Source organism: Oncorhynchus masou, chromosome 6, assembly GCF_036934945.1.
Source record: "Oncorhynchus masou masou isolate Uvic2021 chromosome 6, UVic_Omas_1.1, whole genome shotgun sequence".
NCBI classification, from domain to species: domain Eukaryota; kingdom Metazoa; phylum Chordata; class Actinopteri; order Salmoniformes; family Salmonidae; genus Oncorhynchus; species Oncorhynchus masou.
In genome coordinates this window covers 39,910,613-39,932,816 of record NC_088217.1, presented here as the reverse complement: position 1 = coordinate 39,932,816, position 22,204 = coordinate 39,910,613, and the positions used below count along the sequence as shown (strand labels likewise).

General features: G+C 41.8%; 1 protein-coding gene across 1 annotated transcript; it reads right to left on the bottom strand.

Annotated features, from left to right (window-relative positions):
• Nucleotides 1-1,076: 1,076 nt before the first annotated feature.
• Nucleotides 1,077-19,046, bottom strand: LOC135542051 (hematopoietic progenitor cell antigen CD34-like). Its single transcript, XM_064968661.1, is given in 9 exon segments — nucleotides 1,077-2,372; nucleotides 4,202-4,351; nucleotides 5,833-5,885; nucleotides 5,981-6,101; nucleotides 7,868-7,948; nucleotides 8,480-8,530; nucleotides 8,532-8,719; nucleotides 8,875-8,982; nucleotides 18,860-19,046. Coding segments are annotated over 9 exon segments (987 nt in total). The 5' UTR covers nucleotides 18,948-19,046; the 3' UTR covers nucleotides 1,077-2,225.
• Between the last annotated feature and the right edge of the window lie 3,158 nt (nucleotides 19,047-22,204).

Below are 22,204 nucleotides of genomic sequence, written 5' to 3'. Positions count from 1 at the left end.
CTAAAGAGCTCTGTTTTCATGTCATCTGATCATGGCACCATCTGGAGTTTGCTGAACAGCTTTGGCACTTGGATTGGAACTAGTGCTCTGGTCAGATGACATTTAATATAATAGAGTTCTTTGGCCAAGCACACCAGTGATGGGTTTCATGTCGAAATAAGAATGCATAAGGGCAGAATACTTCATATGACTTCTGTACAGTACACATTGTGCAGGGGTTGCTCTGCATACAACTCCCTGGTGATTTAAACATTAACACCCATAGTTGTTCCCTGGTCCATAGGGATCTACATAAAGCCTGATGTAAGAAATTTCATAGTACAGATGTAGGATCTTAATTTAAACCAGTTTGCTACAGCAGGAAAATAAATCCTGCAGCAACAGGTAATGTGGATTATAATTAATCAACATTTTTGTAGGGGATGATACAGTTTTCGTAAGGGAAATCATGTACAAACTTCAGAAGCCTTTTAAACCTCAAATATACTACAAGTTTGAAAGTTCTCCTGCAACAGCGTGATCAAATTTAAAATCCTACACCTGTACGAGGGCAGGCCCAATAACTATCATGCTATCCCTGTACCACAGATGCTCGTCAGTTCCCCATAGAATAGGGTAGATCTATTTCTGTATGGACTCTGCAGCAACAATTAACACACGTCATCTCCATGACCATAAACAAACATTTGTGGCTGTCATATGATATCTAGAATGGTATTAGATGAATGGTATAGAAATATACATGATTAACATACACTGTCAGATAATCCAATGTCCAAAATAATGTAATCTGTGGGTAAGTTCATCAGGCAATGCTAGTTAATACTGTAAACTGTATCTAGTTGAGAAAAAAATGTATAGCATTTGATACCTTTTTGATTACACATTAAACATTTGGTTTATAAAGATGTTTTTTTAAAGAAGCCCAAAACAGTTGTAGGTGTCATAAGAACCTCATTGGAATAATGCCTTCACTGTTCCCCATATGAGGTCTATAAAGAGATGGAAGTGTGTGCCATGCTTTGTGACATGGTCAGGCTAGTGGGACATGGTCAGAAAGACAAAGAAACAGTAGCAACATTGACACAATCACAATTTATGTGGGACACAGATTACAAACTGAGAAAAGGGGCATATGAAAACAATCAGTCCTGAAAAAACAATAGCTAAAATACAGCTTTACTTTCATCTATGTATGTATGTTTCATGATGGACTGATTTATTGAGGATATAAAGTGTCTTTGAAATGTTGAATATGTTAGGGGTTTTGTCCAAATCTAGCGGCAGTGCACCATAGAGACTAATATTATTGATCAAATTCGCCACACAAAACTTGTCTGTCTGTTTTCCTGAATGATAAAATGAGTCTACCTGGTTCAACATTCTCAAAGACACAGTGGTAAGTCAGAACAGAAAAAAAACATGTTTAAAAAACTGTACAATAGAAAGTTTGTCTTGATAAAAAGTGACACACTAAGCCTACTGTACATAATTCTGAAACAAACATACGGCAGCCCCTCACACAATTTATGACAGGCCTCGATTAAAGGCAACAGGATTCAACTCTGAGCTCTGCACTAGCCAGTCATATTGATACTTATTTTAAAGCTGCCTATTCAACCTCTTCAATGGTTCAAATTATCTCCATTAATTGAATCACTCTTTCTCCACTTCTGTTACACAAATTTGACTTCTTACCTCGAACAGGCGAGTCAAAAAACAATCACATAAGATCATACAAACAAATGAACCAAGCAATCAATACTTTAAACGACAATGACCCTTTAGTTCAAATGAGTACATTTCAGATCTGCAAGTGTCTAAGATATAGCATATACCTTGATTTATACTTGAATTTGGAAACAGCAACACAAACTGTCGATTTTGGTGATCTGTTGCCCTTTCTTTGCTGTGATTATTGTTTCTGGACTGCAGTCTGTGTCCCAGCTGTCCAGTCCCCCAAACTGAGTTTAGGCTCCTTCTCTGATGCTACTGAAACCTAATAGAGGCCAGTGATCACAATCTCTTCTTCACATTACAGGCATCGTCGTCATCAGTTTCCTCATTGTCATCATCCTGGGGGTGGAGGGTTGGATCAGGTGGGGTCAGATGTTGAATCTGTGTCTGTGTCAGAGTGCAGTATCCCCAGGTAACTCTAAGGGGGAGAGGTATTGGGAATGTGGTGATGAAGGAATGGGGCGGTGGGGGTGTCCTTCAGAGCCTGTTCACATTTCTGTGTCGGCAACAGGGGTCTGGGTGGCGGAGTGGCCGTTGGTGGGGGGCTTGTCCAGGGGCTCCTGTGGTTGCAGAGGGGCCACAGACACCAGGGTGTTGGCCTGGTTCTCCTCATCCACCTGGAAACCCTCTTCAGCCTGCAGGCACAACAGAGGAACCATATAGATTCAATTAAAGAAACACCGATGGCAGGCTGGGATGGGCAATAAGTGTTAAGAGGTATAGAGCTTGGACTTACTACTGAAATATTGTGATAACAGTACAGATTCAACTGGAGGATTAGCAAACAACGGCACATCACATACAGTTTGCACTGAGTATTTAGTTTATGACATGTTTTATATAGTGGCAAGAAAAAGTATGTGAACCCTTTGGAATTACCTGGATTTTTGCATCAATTGGTCATAACATTTGATCTGATCTTCATCTAAGTCACACCAATAGACAAATACAGTCTGCTTAAACTAATAACACACAAACAATTATAGGTTTCATGTCTTTATTGAACACACCGTGTAAACATTCACAGTGCAGGGTGGAAAAGTATGTGAACCCTTGGATTTAATAACTTTTTGACCCTCCTTTGGCAGCAATAACCTCAACCAAGCGGATCAGGCCTGCACAACGGTCAGGAGGAATTCTGCTTAAACATGGGAATTCATTTTTCTGTCAATGATACTGTAGCAAGCTGTCCAGGCCCTGAGGCAGAAAATCAGCCCCAAACCATGATGCTGCCTCCACCATATTTTACAGTTGGGAAGGAGGTTTTGATGTTGGTGTGCTGTGCCTTTCTTTCCTCCACACATAATGTGGTGTTCCTTCCTTCCAAACAACTCAACTTTAGTTTCATCTGTCCACAGAATATTTTGCCAGTAGCGCTGTGGAACATTCAGGTGCTCGTTTGCATACTTCAGACGTGCAGCAATGGGTTTTTTTGGACAGCAGTGGCTTCTTCTGTGGTGTCCTTCCATGAAAACCATTCTTGTTTAGTGTTTTACGTATCATAGACTCGTCAACAGAGATGTTAGCATGTTCCAGAGATTTCTGTAAATCTTTAGCTGAGACTAGGATTTTTCTTAACCTCATTGAGCATTCTGCGCTGTGCTCTTGCAGTCATCTTTGCAGGATGGCCACTCCTCAGGAGAGTAGCAACAGTGCTGAACTTTCTCTATTTGTAGACAATTTGTCTTACCATGGACTGATGAACATCAGGGCTTTTAGAGATACTTTTGTAACCCTTTCCAGCGTTATGTAAGTCAACTATTCTTAGTCTTCTGAGATCTCTTTTTGTTCGAGGCATGGTTCACATCAGGCAGGGATTCATGTGAATAGCAAACACTCACATTTTGTGAGTGTTTTTTATATTGCAGGGCAGCTCTAACCAGTATCTCCAATCTCATTTCAGTGATTGGACTTGCCTAGTTAAATAAAGGTTAAATAAAATAAAAAATTAAACAAATGTAAATGTAGAAATAAAACACAATCACTCTATGATGTGATGTAAACATGTATGGTGGAGATATAGGGAGTCTGGGCTGAGGTTAGGAATGTTTGTGTCAATCAGATGAGCTTGAGGTTAGTTTATGCGATGCCTATGACGATTGACTGTGAAAAGAAGACGCCAAAGGAAGGCAGTGCCACATACTTTTGTCTAAACCAGCATATGGGTGTGGCCCATATGAAAGCAATTTCGGACAATCTCATGAGGCTTTTGTAGGAGAAAAAAAATGTAACTTGTGGCCACCTGGTATGAGGATGAAATGGAAACAGCAGAGAAGACTTAGAGCTGTTTATGTGAGTGTGGGTTTGAGTGAGGAAGCAACCAGAGGAAAACCTCACCTTAAATCCAGTCATAACATTTTAAATAGACAAGCAAGAGGTGCATCAACCACCCAGTCTTCCCAGTGAACTTGGTCCTTTACAGTTTTAGCTTTCTATGGGTCTCTCTTATATCATGACCACTCACCAGTCTCGCTCCCTTGGGTGGTGGGCGGTGGGTTTTCAGGTAGTAGCCTGTGATGAGAAGAATAGCCAGGAGCAGTCCAGTGAGCAGCAGGGAGACCAGCACTAGCTTGGAGTTTTTCCCCCAACGAGGAACAGCTTCCTCAAAATCAATCTGGAGAGACGAGAATTATACACGTTAATATCAGGAATTCAGGGTTTTCATAAATGTGAGGGGGACGCAGGGGGGACGGGGAAAAAAGTTCTAAATAGTTTTACAAGCAAAGAATCCACAATCCCTGCATGGCTAGAACTATACATGGTCTTTCTTACAAAATACCCTGTGTGAATTACAGCAGTCATCTGCATTTTTCTGGTATAGATTGTATACTGTCACTAGTAATAGCAGGGCCTCTGATGCCATCTGGATCAGTATATTTTACCCTAGACTGTAGAGCCGGGATAGGCAACTGGCAGCCCCCTTCAGTAGACCATGAACCAATTAAAACAGTCGGGGTCTCAACTTCCTGTTGAGAGTTAGAATAATAGAATATACAAGGTGCAATTTTAAAATTTGGTTGTGTAACTGTGTTGTTTTTGTCACACTGCTTTGCTTTATCTTGGCCAGGTCGCAGTTGTAAATGAGAACTTGTTCTCAGCTGGCCTACCTGCTTAAATAAAGGTGAAATTAAAATAAAACAAATAAAACTCAATTAGCCTATGTCAGCAATTTTATTTTAGATTGGTAAATTAGTTTAGCGGCCAGCTATCTAAACTTGTGGTAAGCATGGTTGAATTACTAACCAGGGTACTGCCCATTTGATCATCAGTTATCATATTAAAAACTGCAAACATTTGCCTCCAGCCTATGGTAAAGTGTGTAGAACTGCAGTAAAATAGCTGTAAAACTACAAACGCCGACCCACATAATGAGTTGTGTTTTTTTGTGGCCCCCAACAAAGTTGCCCATCCCTAATGTAGAGGATGACTATAGGCTTTCTGTACCCAGGGCTATCGTAAGGCTATACAGTATAGAGATAACTGACTGAGTGGAGAAAGGGCATAATCTCCCAACCCTGCACAGCAAAGTCTGAACACAAAGGTGCCATTGAACTGACTGACCAACATAATGCGAAAAGTGTGGCTGGGTGCAGCTCACTAAACTGTTTTTAGTACTGCAAGGGGTGTAAGAGCGGGTGTAGAGATGGAGCACAGAGTGTCTAATGTCAAAAGGACAACATGGTTGGAGGGAGCATGAGAAGGATCACCCATTCCTCATTCCCACTGGGAACACTCAACACCATGTCCACCGGGAAAAAAAAATATATATTCTGTTTGTCATGCAACATCTTCCCGGCAGCTTGGAGCCGTGAGTGAGGAATCATGTCTGTGGTGGAGGCGTGTCTCCTTGTTTATTTCACTGTGGTTAGATCAGGAGCCAAATCAGCACTGTGACTTTTCCTCACTTACCACTGTGCACAAATTAAAGCCCTTTATTGTAGGTGTGACTGCACTGGCCACTGAACATAATGTCTTTCTCATGACTCAGGCATGGACGTGTACGTGGTGTGAATTCTGTGAACTTCATATGTGGAATTGGAATAATGTGTTGTTTTCCTGGTATTTAATTAGAAATAAAGAGACGTGAGACTCTACCTTGTCTTTTATATTGTCATTGTTGAACTTCTCTGCCATTCCTTTAGCATCAGCTGTAAGAAGAGAACATGTGATTTGGTTCATATTTTTTCAACAACAGACTATCAGAGTCATCCCACATAATTAAAAAGCAGAGGAGGAGGCTAACCTTCTATGTATTGGCCTAAGATCAGGATTTCATTAGAGTTGTCCTCCTGAAAGACCTCCAGTTTACAGTCGACCCCACACAGGTGCTCCAGAACACTTTCAATTTTAGACCTGGTCTCTTCCTGTGGAAAGACTAGTTGGATTAATAAAGTGTTTGCACTTGGGGCTACAGAACCTCTGGTTAGTCCTTGTCATTTAGATAACTGAAGTGGGAATTGTCTTCCCGAAATGTGCTCACATACAGTACATTAATGTGCATACACATTCACAACTATGGCTCTTTAGAAATGTATACCCTGAGAGGAACCTGCCTCATCCCATCTTTCTTTCTTTCCCATAAGTTAAAAAATGATACCAAAACCTTGTGCAATTATACTCCACCCCATGTAACATGATCCAAATAGAGCCACCAGCCCCCACAGACAGCTCTGCTCAAACCCTTGATCCCAGCCCCAGAGTGGACAGCTGGCCTCATTACAAAGCTCACAGGCTCTGCCAAGGAAACTAGACCGCTCTCAAGGCCTCATCTGCTATGGCACTCAGAGCATGTAGAATATAATTCATGTACAGCACACAAACTATAATCTTTATGTTGAAAACAGTTTTATTCACTTCTCTTTTCCCTGAACCAACTTATTTTCGAGTACTCTCTGTAAGGGGTTAGAATTGAGGGGTGAGGGGTCATTGGATGACATGTATTTGCTAGCCTACTTTATGTTATCATTCAGGAATGTTCTATTAGAAGTTTGAGTAGTTGCTGTTAGCTCAAGGTAAACATGTTTTGCCTCCAGCCCCTGATGCAGCTATATTGTGTAGCGCACCATTTACCTCAGAATTGTATCAGTATTCATCAGTAATTTGTTTATAATTGAAAACATTTAAAAAAAAAATCTAAATATGATCCTCATATAATTGGAAACATTAAGTTGTCATTTAGATACCCCACATCAAAGGAAATGTGGTGTCAAACCCGGATGAAGCCAATCAAGTCATAACGCTTAATCTGGTGTAAGAGTGAGCGTGTCACTGATTACATGCCATGCTGCAGGCGCTTTCCCATGCAAGCCTAAATGGAGAAAGAGTGGGGGGAGCTCGGTCCCATTCAATACTGTTACATAGGTTACATAGTCCTCTTAATGGGAGACTCCTCTATTCCAGGGAACCATTTAATACAATTTAATCTTGACTGAGATCAGAGGAGCTGGAGCTCCAGACGGCAGGCAGACAGACACAGCTGAGAAATGCCAGACATCCCTTCCCTTACCTGGCCCGACCTGCACAGAGCGGAATTCCTGTTAGCCCAACCGGCACTGACCCCAAGACGCTGAGGAATCACTTTGATACATACGCTACAGCAGCAGCCCCACCACCGCCCAGCCACCCTTCACACCAAACCTTTCGACACGTTCTTCTCGCCCTCTCTGGACCTCTCTCCTGAAGGCATACCTTGAGTTGTAACAAACTATTTTGACTCCCCCTCCTCACCTGGCAGGCATAACTAGGGAGGAGAAGGGCTGGTGTGCCACTTGCCTCCTTGAAAACTGCCCACTGGACTGCTGATTAATGAAGAGGAATTTCCTTCTTAGCTCATGAGCAATGATTTGAAAAAGGGCAAATTGAAAGTGGCGTCTCTGTAAACAAACTCATTTTCCTTTTTCCTGTTATGATTTTGCTTCAAGACCCAATCATCTAACTTCTTACTCTGACCATCTTAGCTTCCGCTCACATTTTCCACCTTGAGACTACCCTCTGGATACAGTTTGAACTGAGGTGGACACTGCTGCAAGAGGGTTTCCTGAATGTCAGATCAGGAAGGCAGTGGATTTTCTTTTGGTGAGGTGTGTGTCCATACATGTGCGTGCATACCTGTGGCGTGGACAGTACTTACACAGCTGGACGAGGCCTTTAGTTTCAGACTCACTGCATCTCTGTCCTGGACCGCTTCTTTATCAACACACATCACACCAGCCTGTGGAGAGAGACCAGACCACTTCAGTTAGACTAGAGTGTGTGTCAATCATTCTTTACTTGGATTGGGTGATTTGGATGGTATAAAAAATACAAATAATATTATGCTTTTTTTGGTACTTTTACATTTTACCCCTTTTTCTCCCCAATTTTGTGATATTCAATTGGGCGTTAGTTTTGTCCCATCGCTGCAACACAGTGCATGCTTAACGCGGAAGCCAGCCACACCAATGTGTCAGAGGAAACACCGTAACAACTGGTGACCGAAGTCAGCGTGCATGTGCCTGGCTCGCCACAAGGAGTCACTAGAGCGCAATGGGACAAGGACATCGCGGCCGGCCAAACCCTCCCCTAACCCAGACAACACTGGGCCAATTGTGTGCCGCATCATGGGCCTCCTGGTCGCGGCCAGCAGCGATATAGCCCAGGATTGAACCCGGGACTGTAGTGACACTGCGATGCAGTGCCTTAGACCGCTGCACCACTCAGGAGGCCCAATTTGGATGGTATTGTCACTGCACTCTAGGATCACCTCTGGAATGAGCACCATGTCACTTGACTTGGAGGTCAGAATCTGCTCGGGGAGCCTGGGTCTCCTGGTCGTCGTCTGTGGTTGCTGCTTCACCAGCCTTCCCTGTGGCCTCCCTCATGTCTGTGGTCTCCTCTACCACCTTGGTGACTGGAGCCGCTGTGGTGTCATCTAAAATGTCTGAGAGGTCCAGTCCAGGAATACTGGGGAATACAATGATCTGGACAAAGGGTGTATCTGCTTCTGAAAAAAGGGTTAGGGTTTTAGGCCTATGTCCAATTGTATTTAATTCATTGTTGACAAAAAAATGATGGGATGAGCCTATAGGACGGTATATAAATACAGCAACACCCATAGTGGCTCTGTGGAGATAATCTGCTAATGGATAAGTGTCTTACCTTCATCTGACAGTTGTGTAGTATCAATGTCATCCCAACGAATGACTCCAGCATCATTCACTGGCCGTGTGGGCCCAGTAACAACCTCATATTCTGCAACTACGCCACCTGGAAGAGAACAACAATTGGATAACTTAGAGTATAACACTTGCATCCCAACATGTACTGTAGCTACTATGACAACTTTGTCACAACAATGATGTCCAATCCTGAAAGAGTAGAGTCTTCAGTGTCACTTATCTTGAGGGTTGCTATTCTAATTTACACCAAGCTACATGGTCATTTGTATTGACTTTTACATGACATGGAATTTCCATGCTATGCTCAACTGAGCCCAGACCTATCCTGGCTTATATCACCACATTAATTCTACAGCATGTGTGCAAACAGACTTGACTTAGCACCTGGACTCGCAGAACTGATAGAAATCCTGCCACACCAATGGGCAATCCTTAACACCTCATGGGCTGTGAATGTAATCTAGAGTGAGGTGTTTGTGTTAAACGAATGGTGCCCGTCTCTAATAGACTACACCCAGGGCCTGACCTGAAATCAATTAGGCCCCATCCAGCACTAAAGAAGGGCATGTAATTAATGGCCTAAATGTAGGATAAGTTCAGCTCAGCCTGTTCCAAGTTCAAGTTTCTAGTCTTATTAGTCTCATGTACAGGATAAACATGGTAGACACCGTCCAATGAAATGCTTACTTGCAGGCTCCTTCTCAACAATAATAAAATACAAGAATGCCAATAAAGTAAATGGCTCAGTAGAATAAAATAAACATTTTAGCATCAGTATAATACAGGAAGGCACACTTTATAGTACAATGTTTACACATGTATCAGAAAGGGGGGATTGTGGGCCAAGTGTTTAAATTGTGCACTATTAGCAATAGTAAATAAGAGTCTGGTAGCAGCAATTGTGATTGTGTGTGTGTGTGTGTGTGTGTGTGTGTGTGTGTGTGTGTGTGTGTGTGTGTGTGTGTGTGTGTGTGTGTGTGTGTGTGTGTGTGTGTGTGTGTGTGTGTGTGTGTGTGTGTGAGCATGCATGTGTGCTAAGGGATGGAGAGTCAGTGCAGCTCCCCAGTCCAGTTCACGTGTATAGCAGTCTGATGGCTTTTAGATAGAAACTGTTGCGGACTAGGCGCCGATACCATCTGTCCGATGGTAAGGGAGTGAACAGCTCATGAGTGGGGTCCTTGGTGATGCTGCGGGACTTCCTCAGTAACTGTTTCAAGTAGATGTCTTGGACGCGTGGGAACACGGCCTCAGTGCAAATAAACTTTCTCTTGTCGCTGCCAGCCAGGGAGCCTGACCCCAGACACACTCCCGCTGGGATGGTAGGTACGAGCCCCCCAGGGAAATGTCTCTCTGGTCTAATGACAGACATTACTACATAGGCCTCTGTGTCATTTACTGGAAATGGAAGTTATATTATTACACTCTTTAAATTCTTAGTATGTGCATTCATGTCCTCATACCCAGTTAGCTATGTGGCTGGACAGATAAGATTCTTACTTCTTCAAAACTACTTAACTACTCATGTGGATTAATATACACTGAACAAACACATAAATGCAACATGTAACGTGTTTGTCCCATGTTTCATGAGCCTCAGAACTGCAGACCGTGTGGATGGTGTCGTGTGGGCAAGCGGTTTGCTGATGTTCAACAATGTGAACAGAGTGTCCCATGATGGCAGTGGGCTTATGGTACGGGCAGGCATAAGCTATGGACAACAAATGCAATTGCATTTGATTGATGGCAATTTGAATGCATACAAATACAGTGATGAGATTCGTTGCCCATTGCGAGCCCCATTTTTTGTTTAAGGTATCTGTGACCAACAGATGCATATCTGTATTCCCAGTCATGTGAAGTCCATAGGTTAGGGCCTAATGAATATATTTCAATTAACTTATTTCCTCATATGAACTATAACTCAGTAAATATTTTGAAATTGTTGCATTTTGCGTTTATATTTGTTTCAGTATAACACCTGCACCGCTTTCACACTCTCGAAAACGAACTTATAATTTCTAAACCCTTGAAGCATTTGATATTTCAATAAACCAACCATCAAATATGGTATGTCTAAAGTCTTCTTTGCCAGGCGTTATGCTATAAGAGAGGTGCCACTCACTGCTAAAAGAGAGTAAGGATATCTCTCCAGTGTGTAACACCCATTATCCTCCAACAGGGTGAAACCATAGGCATATAAACGCCATGGCAAGTTTTAAAATGAAATATAAGACCCTTGTGCCCGTCTGTGCCTGAAAGTGGGGCCTTTTGAATGGGGGTCTTGATATATCACTGATACCCTTACATGGGGATGGCCATGTCTTTTAGACTAATGGGATTTGATACTGACTCCATCTCAGTCCCAGCTCTCATATGCCACGAAGAAGTAATAGGAGAGCTGTGCATCCCTAGACAACACCAGTGCCCGTTTCAGAATCATTAGTCAGTAGAATACACAATATCAAATCATCTAGGTGAATTAAGTTTCCATCTAGCTAGCCTGTTAAACATCTGAACTCCTTGCTGAAATATAATACTCTTTACTGAAATTGTTGGCTCACAGTAATATCGAATTAATATTTTTTCTCAAAAAATGTGTTATTTTACTACTTCTACTCATCAGGCCCTCTGAGGTGAAAGCCTGTTTTACGTGAAGTGCCAGACTTAATAGTTTCTACTATTGAATGCTACTATTGTCAGCTACTACGGACAGTGCTAATACAGTGGATGCCATGCTGGGCAGTATATGTTTAATAGACTAAACTGACATAGATAGTACTGGTATAAAAACACTAATACGTCGTGTGTCTGACTCCCTTTTTCCTGAGATTGAACATGTTTACTGAGATACTAATGGCCCCCTCCTTTCCCTTTCCACTGCTCTCACACAACGTCATTACCTCACCCACTAGGCATTATGATAATTCTGTAGATCTCATTACGACTCTCTCCTCCCTCCCTGTCATTTCTCCATACAGTAACACATTGCTGTTTTCTGGTTGAAGCCACATACGTCTTGTCCAAGCAGCAGGTCATAGCCATTCTAAAATAAAAGTGTGTAGAATAATTGGCAGGGTTTTGGATAGGCTACTGTATCACTAGGTTGGACATTTGCGACTGTCTTTCCACAGTGTTTGCTTGTGGAATTTAACATTTACAGTCAGTTGTTGCAGTGTGCTAAATGCTGTGTGTTGCATTGATGGGATTGGCTAAATCTGTATGATGAGCAGGTGTCAAACAGTCAGCGTGCTGTGTAAACAGATGAGTCAACAGTACTGAGGGAGGTTCTAACACTGGTATACGTAGGCTAGCAACTGTTAATACAGGTGTCACTTGAGTTTGGTTTTTCCTGCAGTTTTGTGGCAGTTTAATTGTGTTTACTAATGGATGCCCTGAAGCCCAAGGCAAAAAAAAAGAGGAGACTAAGAATTACCTTGTTTGAATGACTTAGGATCTCGTTTTAGCGACTTCGTAAAAATATACAGTGCCTTGCGAAAGTATTCGGCCCCTGTAACGGCTTTCTTCTACCCCCTTCTCTGACGAAGAGGTGGAATAAGGATCGGACCAAAATGCAACGTGGTTCGTTCGATACATCTTTAATTAAGAAGAACACGAACAATACAAAACAACAAACGTCGAAAACCGAAACAGCCCTGACTGGTGCAACAAACACAGAGACAGGAACAATCACCCACAAACAACACAGTGAAACCCAGGCTACCTAAATATGGTTCACAATCAGAGACAACGATAATCACCTGACTCTGATTGAGAACCGCCTCAGGTAGCCATAGACTAATCTATACACCCCACACAACCCCAAGACGAAACACACTACAAATAAACCCATGTCACACCCTGGCCTGACTCAATAATTGAAGATAACATAATAAATATAGACCAGGGCGTGACAGCCCCCTTGAACTTTGCGACCTTTTGCCACATTTCAGGCTTCAAACATAAAGATATAAAACTGTATTTTCTTGTGAAGAATCAACAACAAGTGGGACACAATCATGAAGTGGAACGACATTTATTGGATATTTCAAACTTTTTTAACAAATCAAAAACTGAAAAATTGGGCGTGCAAAATTATTCAGCCCCCTTAAGTTATGAGTATGCTTGTCATGAGCATGGACTAGAGTTTGTTAGGATAAAATAAAAGGAATAGAGCTAAGTACAGGCAAAATCCTAGGAGAAAACCAGGTTCAGTCTTCTTTCCAACAGAAACTGTGAGACAAATTCACCTTTCAGCAGGACAATAACCTAAAACACAAGGCCAATTATACTCTGGAGTTGCTTACCAAGATGTCATTGAATGTTCCTGAGTGGCCTAGCTAGAGTTGTGTCTTAAATCGTCTTGAAAATCTATGGCAAGACTTGAAAATGACTGTCTAGCAATAATCAACAACCAACTTGACAGAGCTTGAAGAATAAAAAAAGTATAATGTGCTGTAATCGCAGATGTTATCGCTGCCAAAGGTCTTGACTCAAGGGGTTGAATACTTATCTAATCAAGATACAATATATTTGTGTTATTTTTTAAAATTATTATTATTATTTTATTTTTTACAATTGTTCAAATTTTTATTCCATTTTGACAGAGTATTTTGTGTAGATCGTTGACAAAAACATGACAATTAAATCTATTTTAATCCAACCTAGTAACACAACAAAATGTGTAAAAGGTCAAGGGGTGTGAATACTTTCTGAAGGCACTGTATTAACACTGAGAACACCTTCCTAATATTCTGTTGCACGCCCTTTTGCTATCAGAACAGCCTCAATTTGTCGGACTTGGACTCTACAAGGTGTTGTCTGACACCTACTATCATACTCCATTCAATGGGACTTAAATATTTTGTCTTGCACATTGACCCTCTGAATGGCACCCATACACAATCCATGTCTCAAGGCTAAAAATTCCTTCTTTAACCTGTCTCCTCCCCTTCATCTACACTGATTAAAGTGGATTTAAGGGATCATAGCTTTTGCCTGGATTCACCTAGTCAGTGTACTGTCATGGAAAGAGCAGGTGTTAATATGTATATACAATACCGCTCAAAAGTTTGGGGTCACTTAGAAGTGTCCTTGTTTTTGAAAGAGAAGCAAATATTTTGTCCATTAAAACAACATCAACTTGATCAGAAATACAGTGTAGACATGGTTAATGTTGTAAATGACTATTGTAGCTGGAAACGGCAGATTTTTAATGGAATATCCATAGGCGTACAGAGGCCCATTATCAGCAATCATCACTCCTGTGTTCCAATGGCACGTTATATTAGCTAATCCAAGTTTGTCATTTTAAAAGGATAATTGATCATTAGAAACCCCTTTTGCAATTATGCTAGCACAGATAACAACTGTTGTTCTGATTAAAGAAGCAATAAAACTGGCCTTTAGACTGGTTGAGTAGTTGGCGCATCAGCATTTGTGGGTTCGATTACAGGCTCAAAATGGCCAGAAACAAATAACTTTCTTATGAAGCTCATCAGTCTATTCTTGTTCTGAGAAATGAAGGCTATTCCATGCGGGGAATTGCCAAGAAACTGAAGATCTCGTACAGCGCTGTGTACTACTCACAGAACAGAACAGCACAAACGGTCTCTAACCAGAATAGAAAGAGGAGTGGGAGGCCCCGGTGCACATCTGAGCAAGAGGACAAGTACATTAGATTGTCAAGTTTGAGAAACAGACGCCTCACACTTCCTCAACGGGCAGCTTCATTAAATAATACCCGCAAAACACCAGTCTCAACGTCAACAGTGAAGAGGCGACTCTGGGATGCTGGCCTTCTAGGCAGAGTTCCTCCTTCCATTGTCTGTGTTCTTTTGCCCATCTTGATATTTTATTTTTATTGGCCAGTCTGAGATATGGCTTTTTCTTTGCAACTCTGCCTAGAAGGCCAGCATCCTGGAGTTGCCGCTTCACTGTTGACGTTGAGACGGGTGTTTTGCAGGTACTATTTAATGAAGCTGCTTACATAGGATGAGAAATAATACTCCGAGCCACAGCTCAATGCTACTTGTCAGACAGAGAACTGATACTATATACTCGTTGTTGGGATGGGATTGGCTCGGGGTGGTTCAGTGCGTAGCTTTTGACCATTCGTTTAGATTCTTCATGTCTTGCCCATTGTTAAAATATTTTTGGTCCAAATTGGATGTTAGGTACTATATTTATTGAAAATTATATTAATCATATAAATTAAAATGGCCAATTTGTGGATGCAATCAATTGGCTTAATTTCTCAGAGATCAAATTATATTCAACAAAATAATGTTGCATGAATGCTAATCTTAACAGAAACGATTTCAGAACAATCTGAGATGGTGGGTGTCAATCCTTGTTCTTGAGCTTTTAGAGGTGGAACGATGCTGAATAAAACCTCACTCTACTGGTGATTCTAGTCACTCTTCGGGTTTCTCTTGTGTATGACACTATAGTACATCTCTCCTAGTGGACCTAAGGAATTTGCGTCTGAAAGTGCTGCTTTTAGTGGCTGAGGAATGTGACATTGGACCTCAGTCCCTCGGGGTATAAACACAGCATTGCAGCTCTTGCCTCTGAAACAGCAGAATCCTGACCTGCCAACTTCATCTCTGTCTCTGTCCCAGAACCAACCCAGCCATCTTTTCCCTGGCATTAAACCCAGAAAGAGGATGAAGGATCTCATGTTTTCAATCAGGCCCTAATGCTGCACCCATGGCTGCCCCACCCTGCGGTTATGACAGCTGAGTGCTGGGGACTTCAGTCAGGATTCAGTACACACGACATCTGTTTCTACTTGTGTATGTATTTCACTCCACCGATTGTCCCTTACAGTTTCACTGCTGTATACATTACCTTAACTGTTCCTGTCTGGGCAGAGTAAATAAGAAAACGTTTGGACATAGATTCAGTCCTAAGAGAATCACAAGGAGATCTCATATCTCCTGCAGACTAATTACTAACATGCCTCTGGAGGTGATATTGAATAACAGTCATGTCCAGACTGGACTAAACAATATCAGGACACTCAAATGGAAAGGTGAACTTGCCTTTAACAAAAAACAGAATGCTTTTACATTTAGAATGATTCATTTTGGTTAAAAAAAATGTTTTAAACATAAAACGGGGGGTGAAAGATATAGTTAAGTACTGAGGAGATAACTGGCTGGAAAAGCAGCCTGCTTCTCATTAGGAATAGCCCAACATTATTATCACAAGTCCATGTGTTGTCTCTGAGATAAAAACAAATCTGCTTAATTCTGTTACAGAGAGGCAGGTAGCCTAGTGGTTAGAGTGTTGGGCCAGTAACCAAAAGGTTGCTAGATCGAATCCCCGACTTCTGCCTCTGAATTCTGCCTCTGAACAAGGCAGTTAACCCACCCATTGTAAATTAGGATTTTTTCTTAACTGACTTGCCTAGTAAAATAAATGTGTGTATACCTGAGTAGGTATTTACAAGCAACCCCTTGCTCAGATTGGGTGCTGGGTTTCAGCCGTAAGTAGTTTTGTTGGACATGTTCCTATGTGAGTGTTCAGTAGATGTTGCTAAAACAATATCTATGATTCACATAATTACAGGCCCTGAGGTCAGGTCGAGTTCTTTCTGAAACTAGTAAGCCTCCTTAACCAAGGAAAGGCATATGGCTTAAATCCTTTGTAGTGTGTTCACAAACACAACCTCTCGAAATGTTAGTTAGAGACTTCAGTTAAGAAAACAAGGTGGTTTTACTCAAATTCAAATTTAGACCGGCAGGCATTTACAATCTCATCATGTGAAGCTGTAATAAGGTGGAGAGATTGCATATGAGATCCATCTATTCTCTGTTTTGTTTAGTTTAACTTTTAGAGGTGACATTAAAAAGTTACAATTGCATCAAGTTTTGGGGTTCCACAACACCTTAGTAGATTCCCTCATCCTGCTGTTTGGCTGTAGCTCTTTGAATCGTTTCTCTAACCCCATTTCTCACAAGCCCCTCCTACTACAGCTACTGTATGCCAGTGTCTTTTAGTTCTGACTCAATCCAGCGTACTACAGTAATGCTGCGTAGTGCTAACATAATACAGTCCTCTCTCTTCCACATCTCTAAAGTTGATGGTAGCACCCAGCGATAAAACAAATGGCATAAATATGAATTTGTTTGAAAGCAAAAAAACTTGTCTCTTCCCAGGAAGTACGGTCTTTAAACAAACTATGGACTGCTTTGTTCTTTTCCCTTCTTTTCTCCCTCTCTGTTTCTCTGTCCCTACTGTACCTCTTGCTTCTCCTGTTGCTTTTCCACCTCTTGCATCCATGCATTCTCCCTCACACTGCTTGGAACAACTGTAAGGCATTCTGGTACCAGTAATTTATGTCAGCGAGCTTGGCATGGCATTGTGATGTTCATCTTTTCATTGAATGGTGAATTATATTAAATAAGTGTCCACGCATTCTTAAGATTCAAGATTTTGTAAGATACATATACAATACCAGTCAAAAGTTTGGACACACCTACTCATTCAAGGGTTTTACCTTTATTTTGACTGTTTTCTACATTTTAGAATAATAGTGAAGACATCAAAACTATTAAATAACACATTTGGAATCATATAGTAATGAAAAAAGTGTTAAACAAATCCAAATATATTTTAGATTTGAGATTCTTAAAAGTAGCCACCCTTTGCCTTGATGACAGTTTTGCACACTCTTGGCATTCTCTCAACCACCTTCATGAGGTCGTCACCTGGAATGCATTTCAATTAACAGGTGTGCCTTGTTAAAAGTACATTTGTGGAATTTATTTCCTTCTTAATGCGTTTGAGCCAATCAGTTGTGTTGTGACAAGGTAGGGTGGTATACAGAAGATAGCCCTATGGCTACCACAGAATTCTGCAGTGATACCATCAGGTTTGCGCTTAGTGGGACTATCATTTGTTTTTCAACAGGACAATGACCCAACACAGCTCCGGGCTGTGTGAGGGCTATTTGACCAAGAAGAAGAGCGGTGGAGTGCTGCATCCGATGACCTGGCCTCCAAAATCACCCAACCTCAACCCAATTGAGATGGTTTGGGATTAGTGGGCCCACAGAGTGAAGGAAAAGAAGCCAAGAAGTGCTCAGCATATGTGGGAAATCCTTCAAGACTGTTGGAAAAGCATTCCAGGTGAAACTGGTTGAGAGAATGCCAAGAGTGTGCAAAGTTATCGTCAATGCAAATTGGTGGATACTTTTAAGAATCTAAAATCTAAAATATATTTGGATTTGTTTAACACTTTTTTGGTTGACATTATTCCATATCTGTTATTTCATAGTTTTGATGTCTTCACTATACAATGTAGAAAATAATCCAAATAAAGAAAAACCCTTGAATGAGTAGGTGTGTCCAAACTTCTGACTGGTACTGTATACTGATTACTTTTCAACATTAATCTACATGCATGTTTTCCTCAGACCGAGGTACTTTCCATAGCTGAACCAGCTGTCTTCTACTCATAGAAATAGAATCTGATACTTCCACTAACATTGACATCATCTGTAATAAATCCCATGAACATGGCATGAGTTTGAGATTAAACAAATTGCTATCTCAATATGTCATCCTCCACGGCAACAAACGTCTAATGCAATTAAGTATAACATAAATAACTGCTATTGTTGTAATGTTAGTTTATGTGCAGTTTGGGGTTGCCATCAGAACAAAGACACGTGGCTCAAAGTTCAAGTGAAGTCTCTTCTTATTGGCAGGAAATGTGATAGATCAGACGCAGACAGTACAGGATTGGGAGGTTTAGCCTGCTATCAGGCATGTTTCCAGTGTTTATGTTCCAGACAATAAATTATATTCTGCCATGTAAAGACGAGTCTATACTCTAGGCACAGTGACTGCAAAGATACTTCTGAAGAGTCTCTACCCTGACCCTTCCTGTCTCTGCAGATTGCCATGCTTTCTTTCAACTTCAGCTTGGAAAGCATGGATGTATGAATTTTTACTTACCGTGAAGGAGTGTGGCGATGAAAAGCAAAGCGAAAGCTATCATTTTGTGGGTCTCAGTCATTCTCCTTTTGGATGCTGCTGCTAACATTCTCCTCCTGTCCAGTGTGAATGTGTGACAGAGAAGGAGGGTTTCCTTCTATCTTGAGCGGGGCGGATAAAGCGCCACTTTTGCTCTGGCACTTTTATATGGCTCTCCTCCCTCGCTGAGGCTCAACCCCACACCCCTTCTCTCACTGGTTAATTAACCCTTCCTTAGTGCCCCCTACTGGGGGAAGGGGGGGTAAGGCAGAAGGAGGGGGAAGAGGAGAAAAATGGGGTGTATAGTTGAACATAGTTTGAAAATCTGTTATTTTGTTATACAAATTATATTGGCTAATTATTCAAAGTTAGAATGCCTGCGGTTCATAAAATGAAATGTCTATAATGAGTGGCTATAACTTCACATTGTGAAGTTGTTCACTTCTATTGTGACCCCAGATCACGCCTAAAAGTGTTTGTAGGGAAGCAGTCATTCTGCACACAATGGAAGGTAGACTGTGGGCCATTTGTGTGTTAATGGCCTTATGCAGATGCACTGAGGTAAAATGTGCTTTTAAGATGCTAGCCAAAACATTGGTGTGACCTGTTATTAAGCTAAAAATAAGACCTTCCTACACAAGCCTTTACATTTTTCTTTTTTGATGCTGGAGAAACAGGCCCGTAACCTGATACCTAATGTCCCCTGTCCCTGCTTGGGCCTCGATTCCCCTCTCTCCCTTCATCCATTTCCTCCCTTTCCCTCATCCCACATCCCCCGTCCCCCTAACCAAACCCCTATCAGTAACATTCAATGAAAACAGCAGTCGCTGAGGTGGATAGTTGGCTTCTTGCTGCTTCTCAGCCTGAGCTTTGCCCTTATCCTGGGAGGAGGGGATGATGAAGTAGGACTGGGGGGTTAATGGGGTAGGACTGGGGGGGTTGATGGGGTAGGACTGGGGGGTTGATGGAGTAAGACTGGGGGGTTGATGGGGTAGGACTGGGGGGTTGATGGAGTAAGACTGGGGGGTTGATGGGGTAGGACTGGGGGGACGATGGAGTAGGACAGGGGGGTTGATGGGGTAGTATGGGTAACTGGGGAATGGACACACCACAGCTGGCGTACACCGCCTATGTCACAGCAGTAAAACATTCTCTACTTGGGCTGTTAAATAGTTAGAGGCATTTTGGCTGCTGGTGTCCCAGTGAATCATGACTTCCTCTCATATAGCAGTAAAAGCACAGAATTCCTTTTTTTCCACTGTGAAAGAGCAGTTGGAAGTGCCATGGCAAATTCCTCTATCTGTTTCTCTCTCATGGTCTCTCTAACTCTGTCTCTTTTTACTTTCCTCTCTCTCTCTGCACTCTATCCTTCCCTCTCTTCCTGACTCCAGCTATAGTCTGTCTTTAGATGGTGTGCTGCAGCCCGGTCTGTCATCGTCTCAGCCCAGGAAACCAATACAGACATGTGCATTCCTCTCCAGCCTGTGAAAAAGCTCATCTGGAAGGCATTTCTCCTCGTTACATTTAGTTGTGACTTAAGGCCTAGGCATTAAATATAGCTTTTATTTTTTTACAGTATGTTGACTGTTGGCCAAATCTGTTGTAGCTTAAGGAGTTTCAAAACACAGTCTCTGTGCCTTTAACCATGTAAATATTTATATGCCTACATTGAGTGTACAAAACATTAGGGACACATTCCTAATATTGAGTTTCACCCCCCTTTTCCCCAGAACAGCCTCAATTCGTTGGGGAATGGACTTTAAAAAGGTGTCGAAAGTGTTCCACATGCATTCTGGCCCATGTTGACTCCAACAAACTCCAATTCAGAGCGACACACAGAAGCATCCAGGGTCAGCGCCCTGCTCAAGGGCAGGTCGACAGATCTCCCACAAGGCCAAAAACAGGGACCCGAACCCTCCAAGATCCCACCACAATTCCCCAAGAGCTGCCCCTCAACCATCCGAGACCTCTCCCACAGTCCCCCCCCCCCAAGAAAATATATATATATATAAATAATTCCTTTCCCCACCCCAAGAAACCCCCCAATGCACCAACAACCAAGAAACTGAACTAAAGAGAAAAAATAAAAAGACGAAACAAAACCGAAAACAACAATGCAAAAAAACGTCAAGGACACCTAAAATCATAACAAGGCCAATTGTGTATGTTTGAGTGCATGTCTGGCACTATTTACATGTGTGTCCGTGTATGTGTGCACGGCATCAGCTTCAGGCGAACTGACATTAGCTGTAAAACAGTGCCTCTCAGTGTCATTCAAACATACTTTTTATTATATTTTATTTTGACTTTATTTTTTATTCTTTTATCTTTGACCATTATTCTATCCCCTGCATAAGAACTCCACTCCCACTTGTCTCCGATTCCACATCCCAACCCTCAGCTTCCCTCAGCCCATCCCAACGATCTCTGCTGGCCACCCTCTTTGGATTTCTACGCAACATACACTGCCGTTCAAAGGTTTGGGGTCACTTAGAAATGTCCTTGTTTTTCAAAGAAAAGCACATTTTTGTCCGTTAAGATATCAAATTGATCAGAAATACAGTGCAGACATTCTTAATGTTCTAAATGACTATTGTAGCTGGAAACGGCAGATTTTTTTATGGAATATCTACAAAGGCGTACAGAGGCCCATTATCAGCAACAATCACTCCTGTGTTCCAATGGCACATTGTGTTAATTAATCTAAGTTTATAATTTTAAAAGGCTAATTGATCATTAGAAAACCATTTTGCAATTATGTTAGCACAGCTGAAAACTGTTATACTGATTAAAGAAGCAATAAACCTGGCCTTCTTGAGACGGGTTGAGTATCAAATCAAAGTTTATTTGTCACGTGCGCCGAATACAACAGACCTTACAGTGAAGTGCTTGCTTACAGGCTCTAACCAATAGTGCAAAAAGGTATTAGGTGAACAATAGGTAAGTAAAGAAATAAAACAACAGTTAAAAACAGACTATATACAGTAGCGAGGCTACAAAAGTAGCGAGGCTACATACAGACACTGGTTAGTCAGGCTGATTGAGGTAGCATGTACATGTAGATATGGTTAAAGTAACTATGCATATATGATGAACAGAGAGTAGCAGTAGCGTAAAAGAGGGGTTGGCGGGTGGTGGGTGGCGGGACACAATGCAGACAGCCCGGTTAGCCAATGCGCAGAGGCACTGATTGGTCAGCCCAATTGAGGTAGTATGTACATGAATGTATAGTTAAAGTGACTATGCATATATGATAAACAGAGAGGAGCAGCAGCATAAAAAGAGGGTTTGGGGGGGAACACACAATGCAAATAGTCTGGGTAGGCA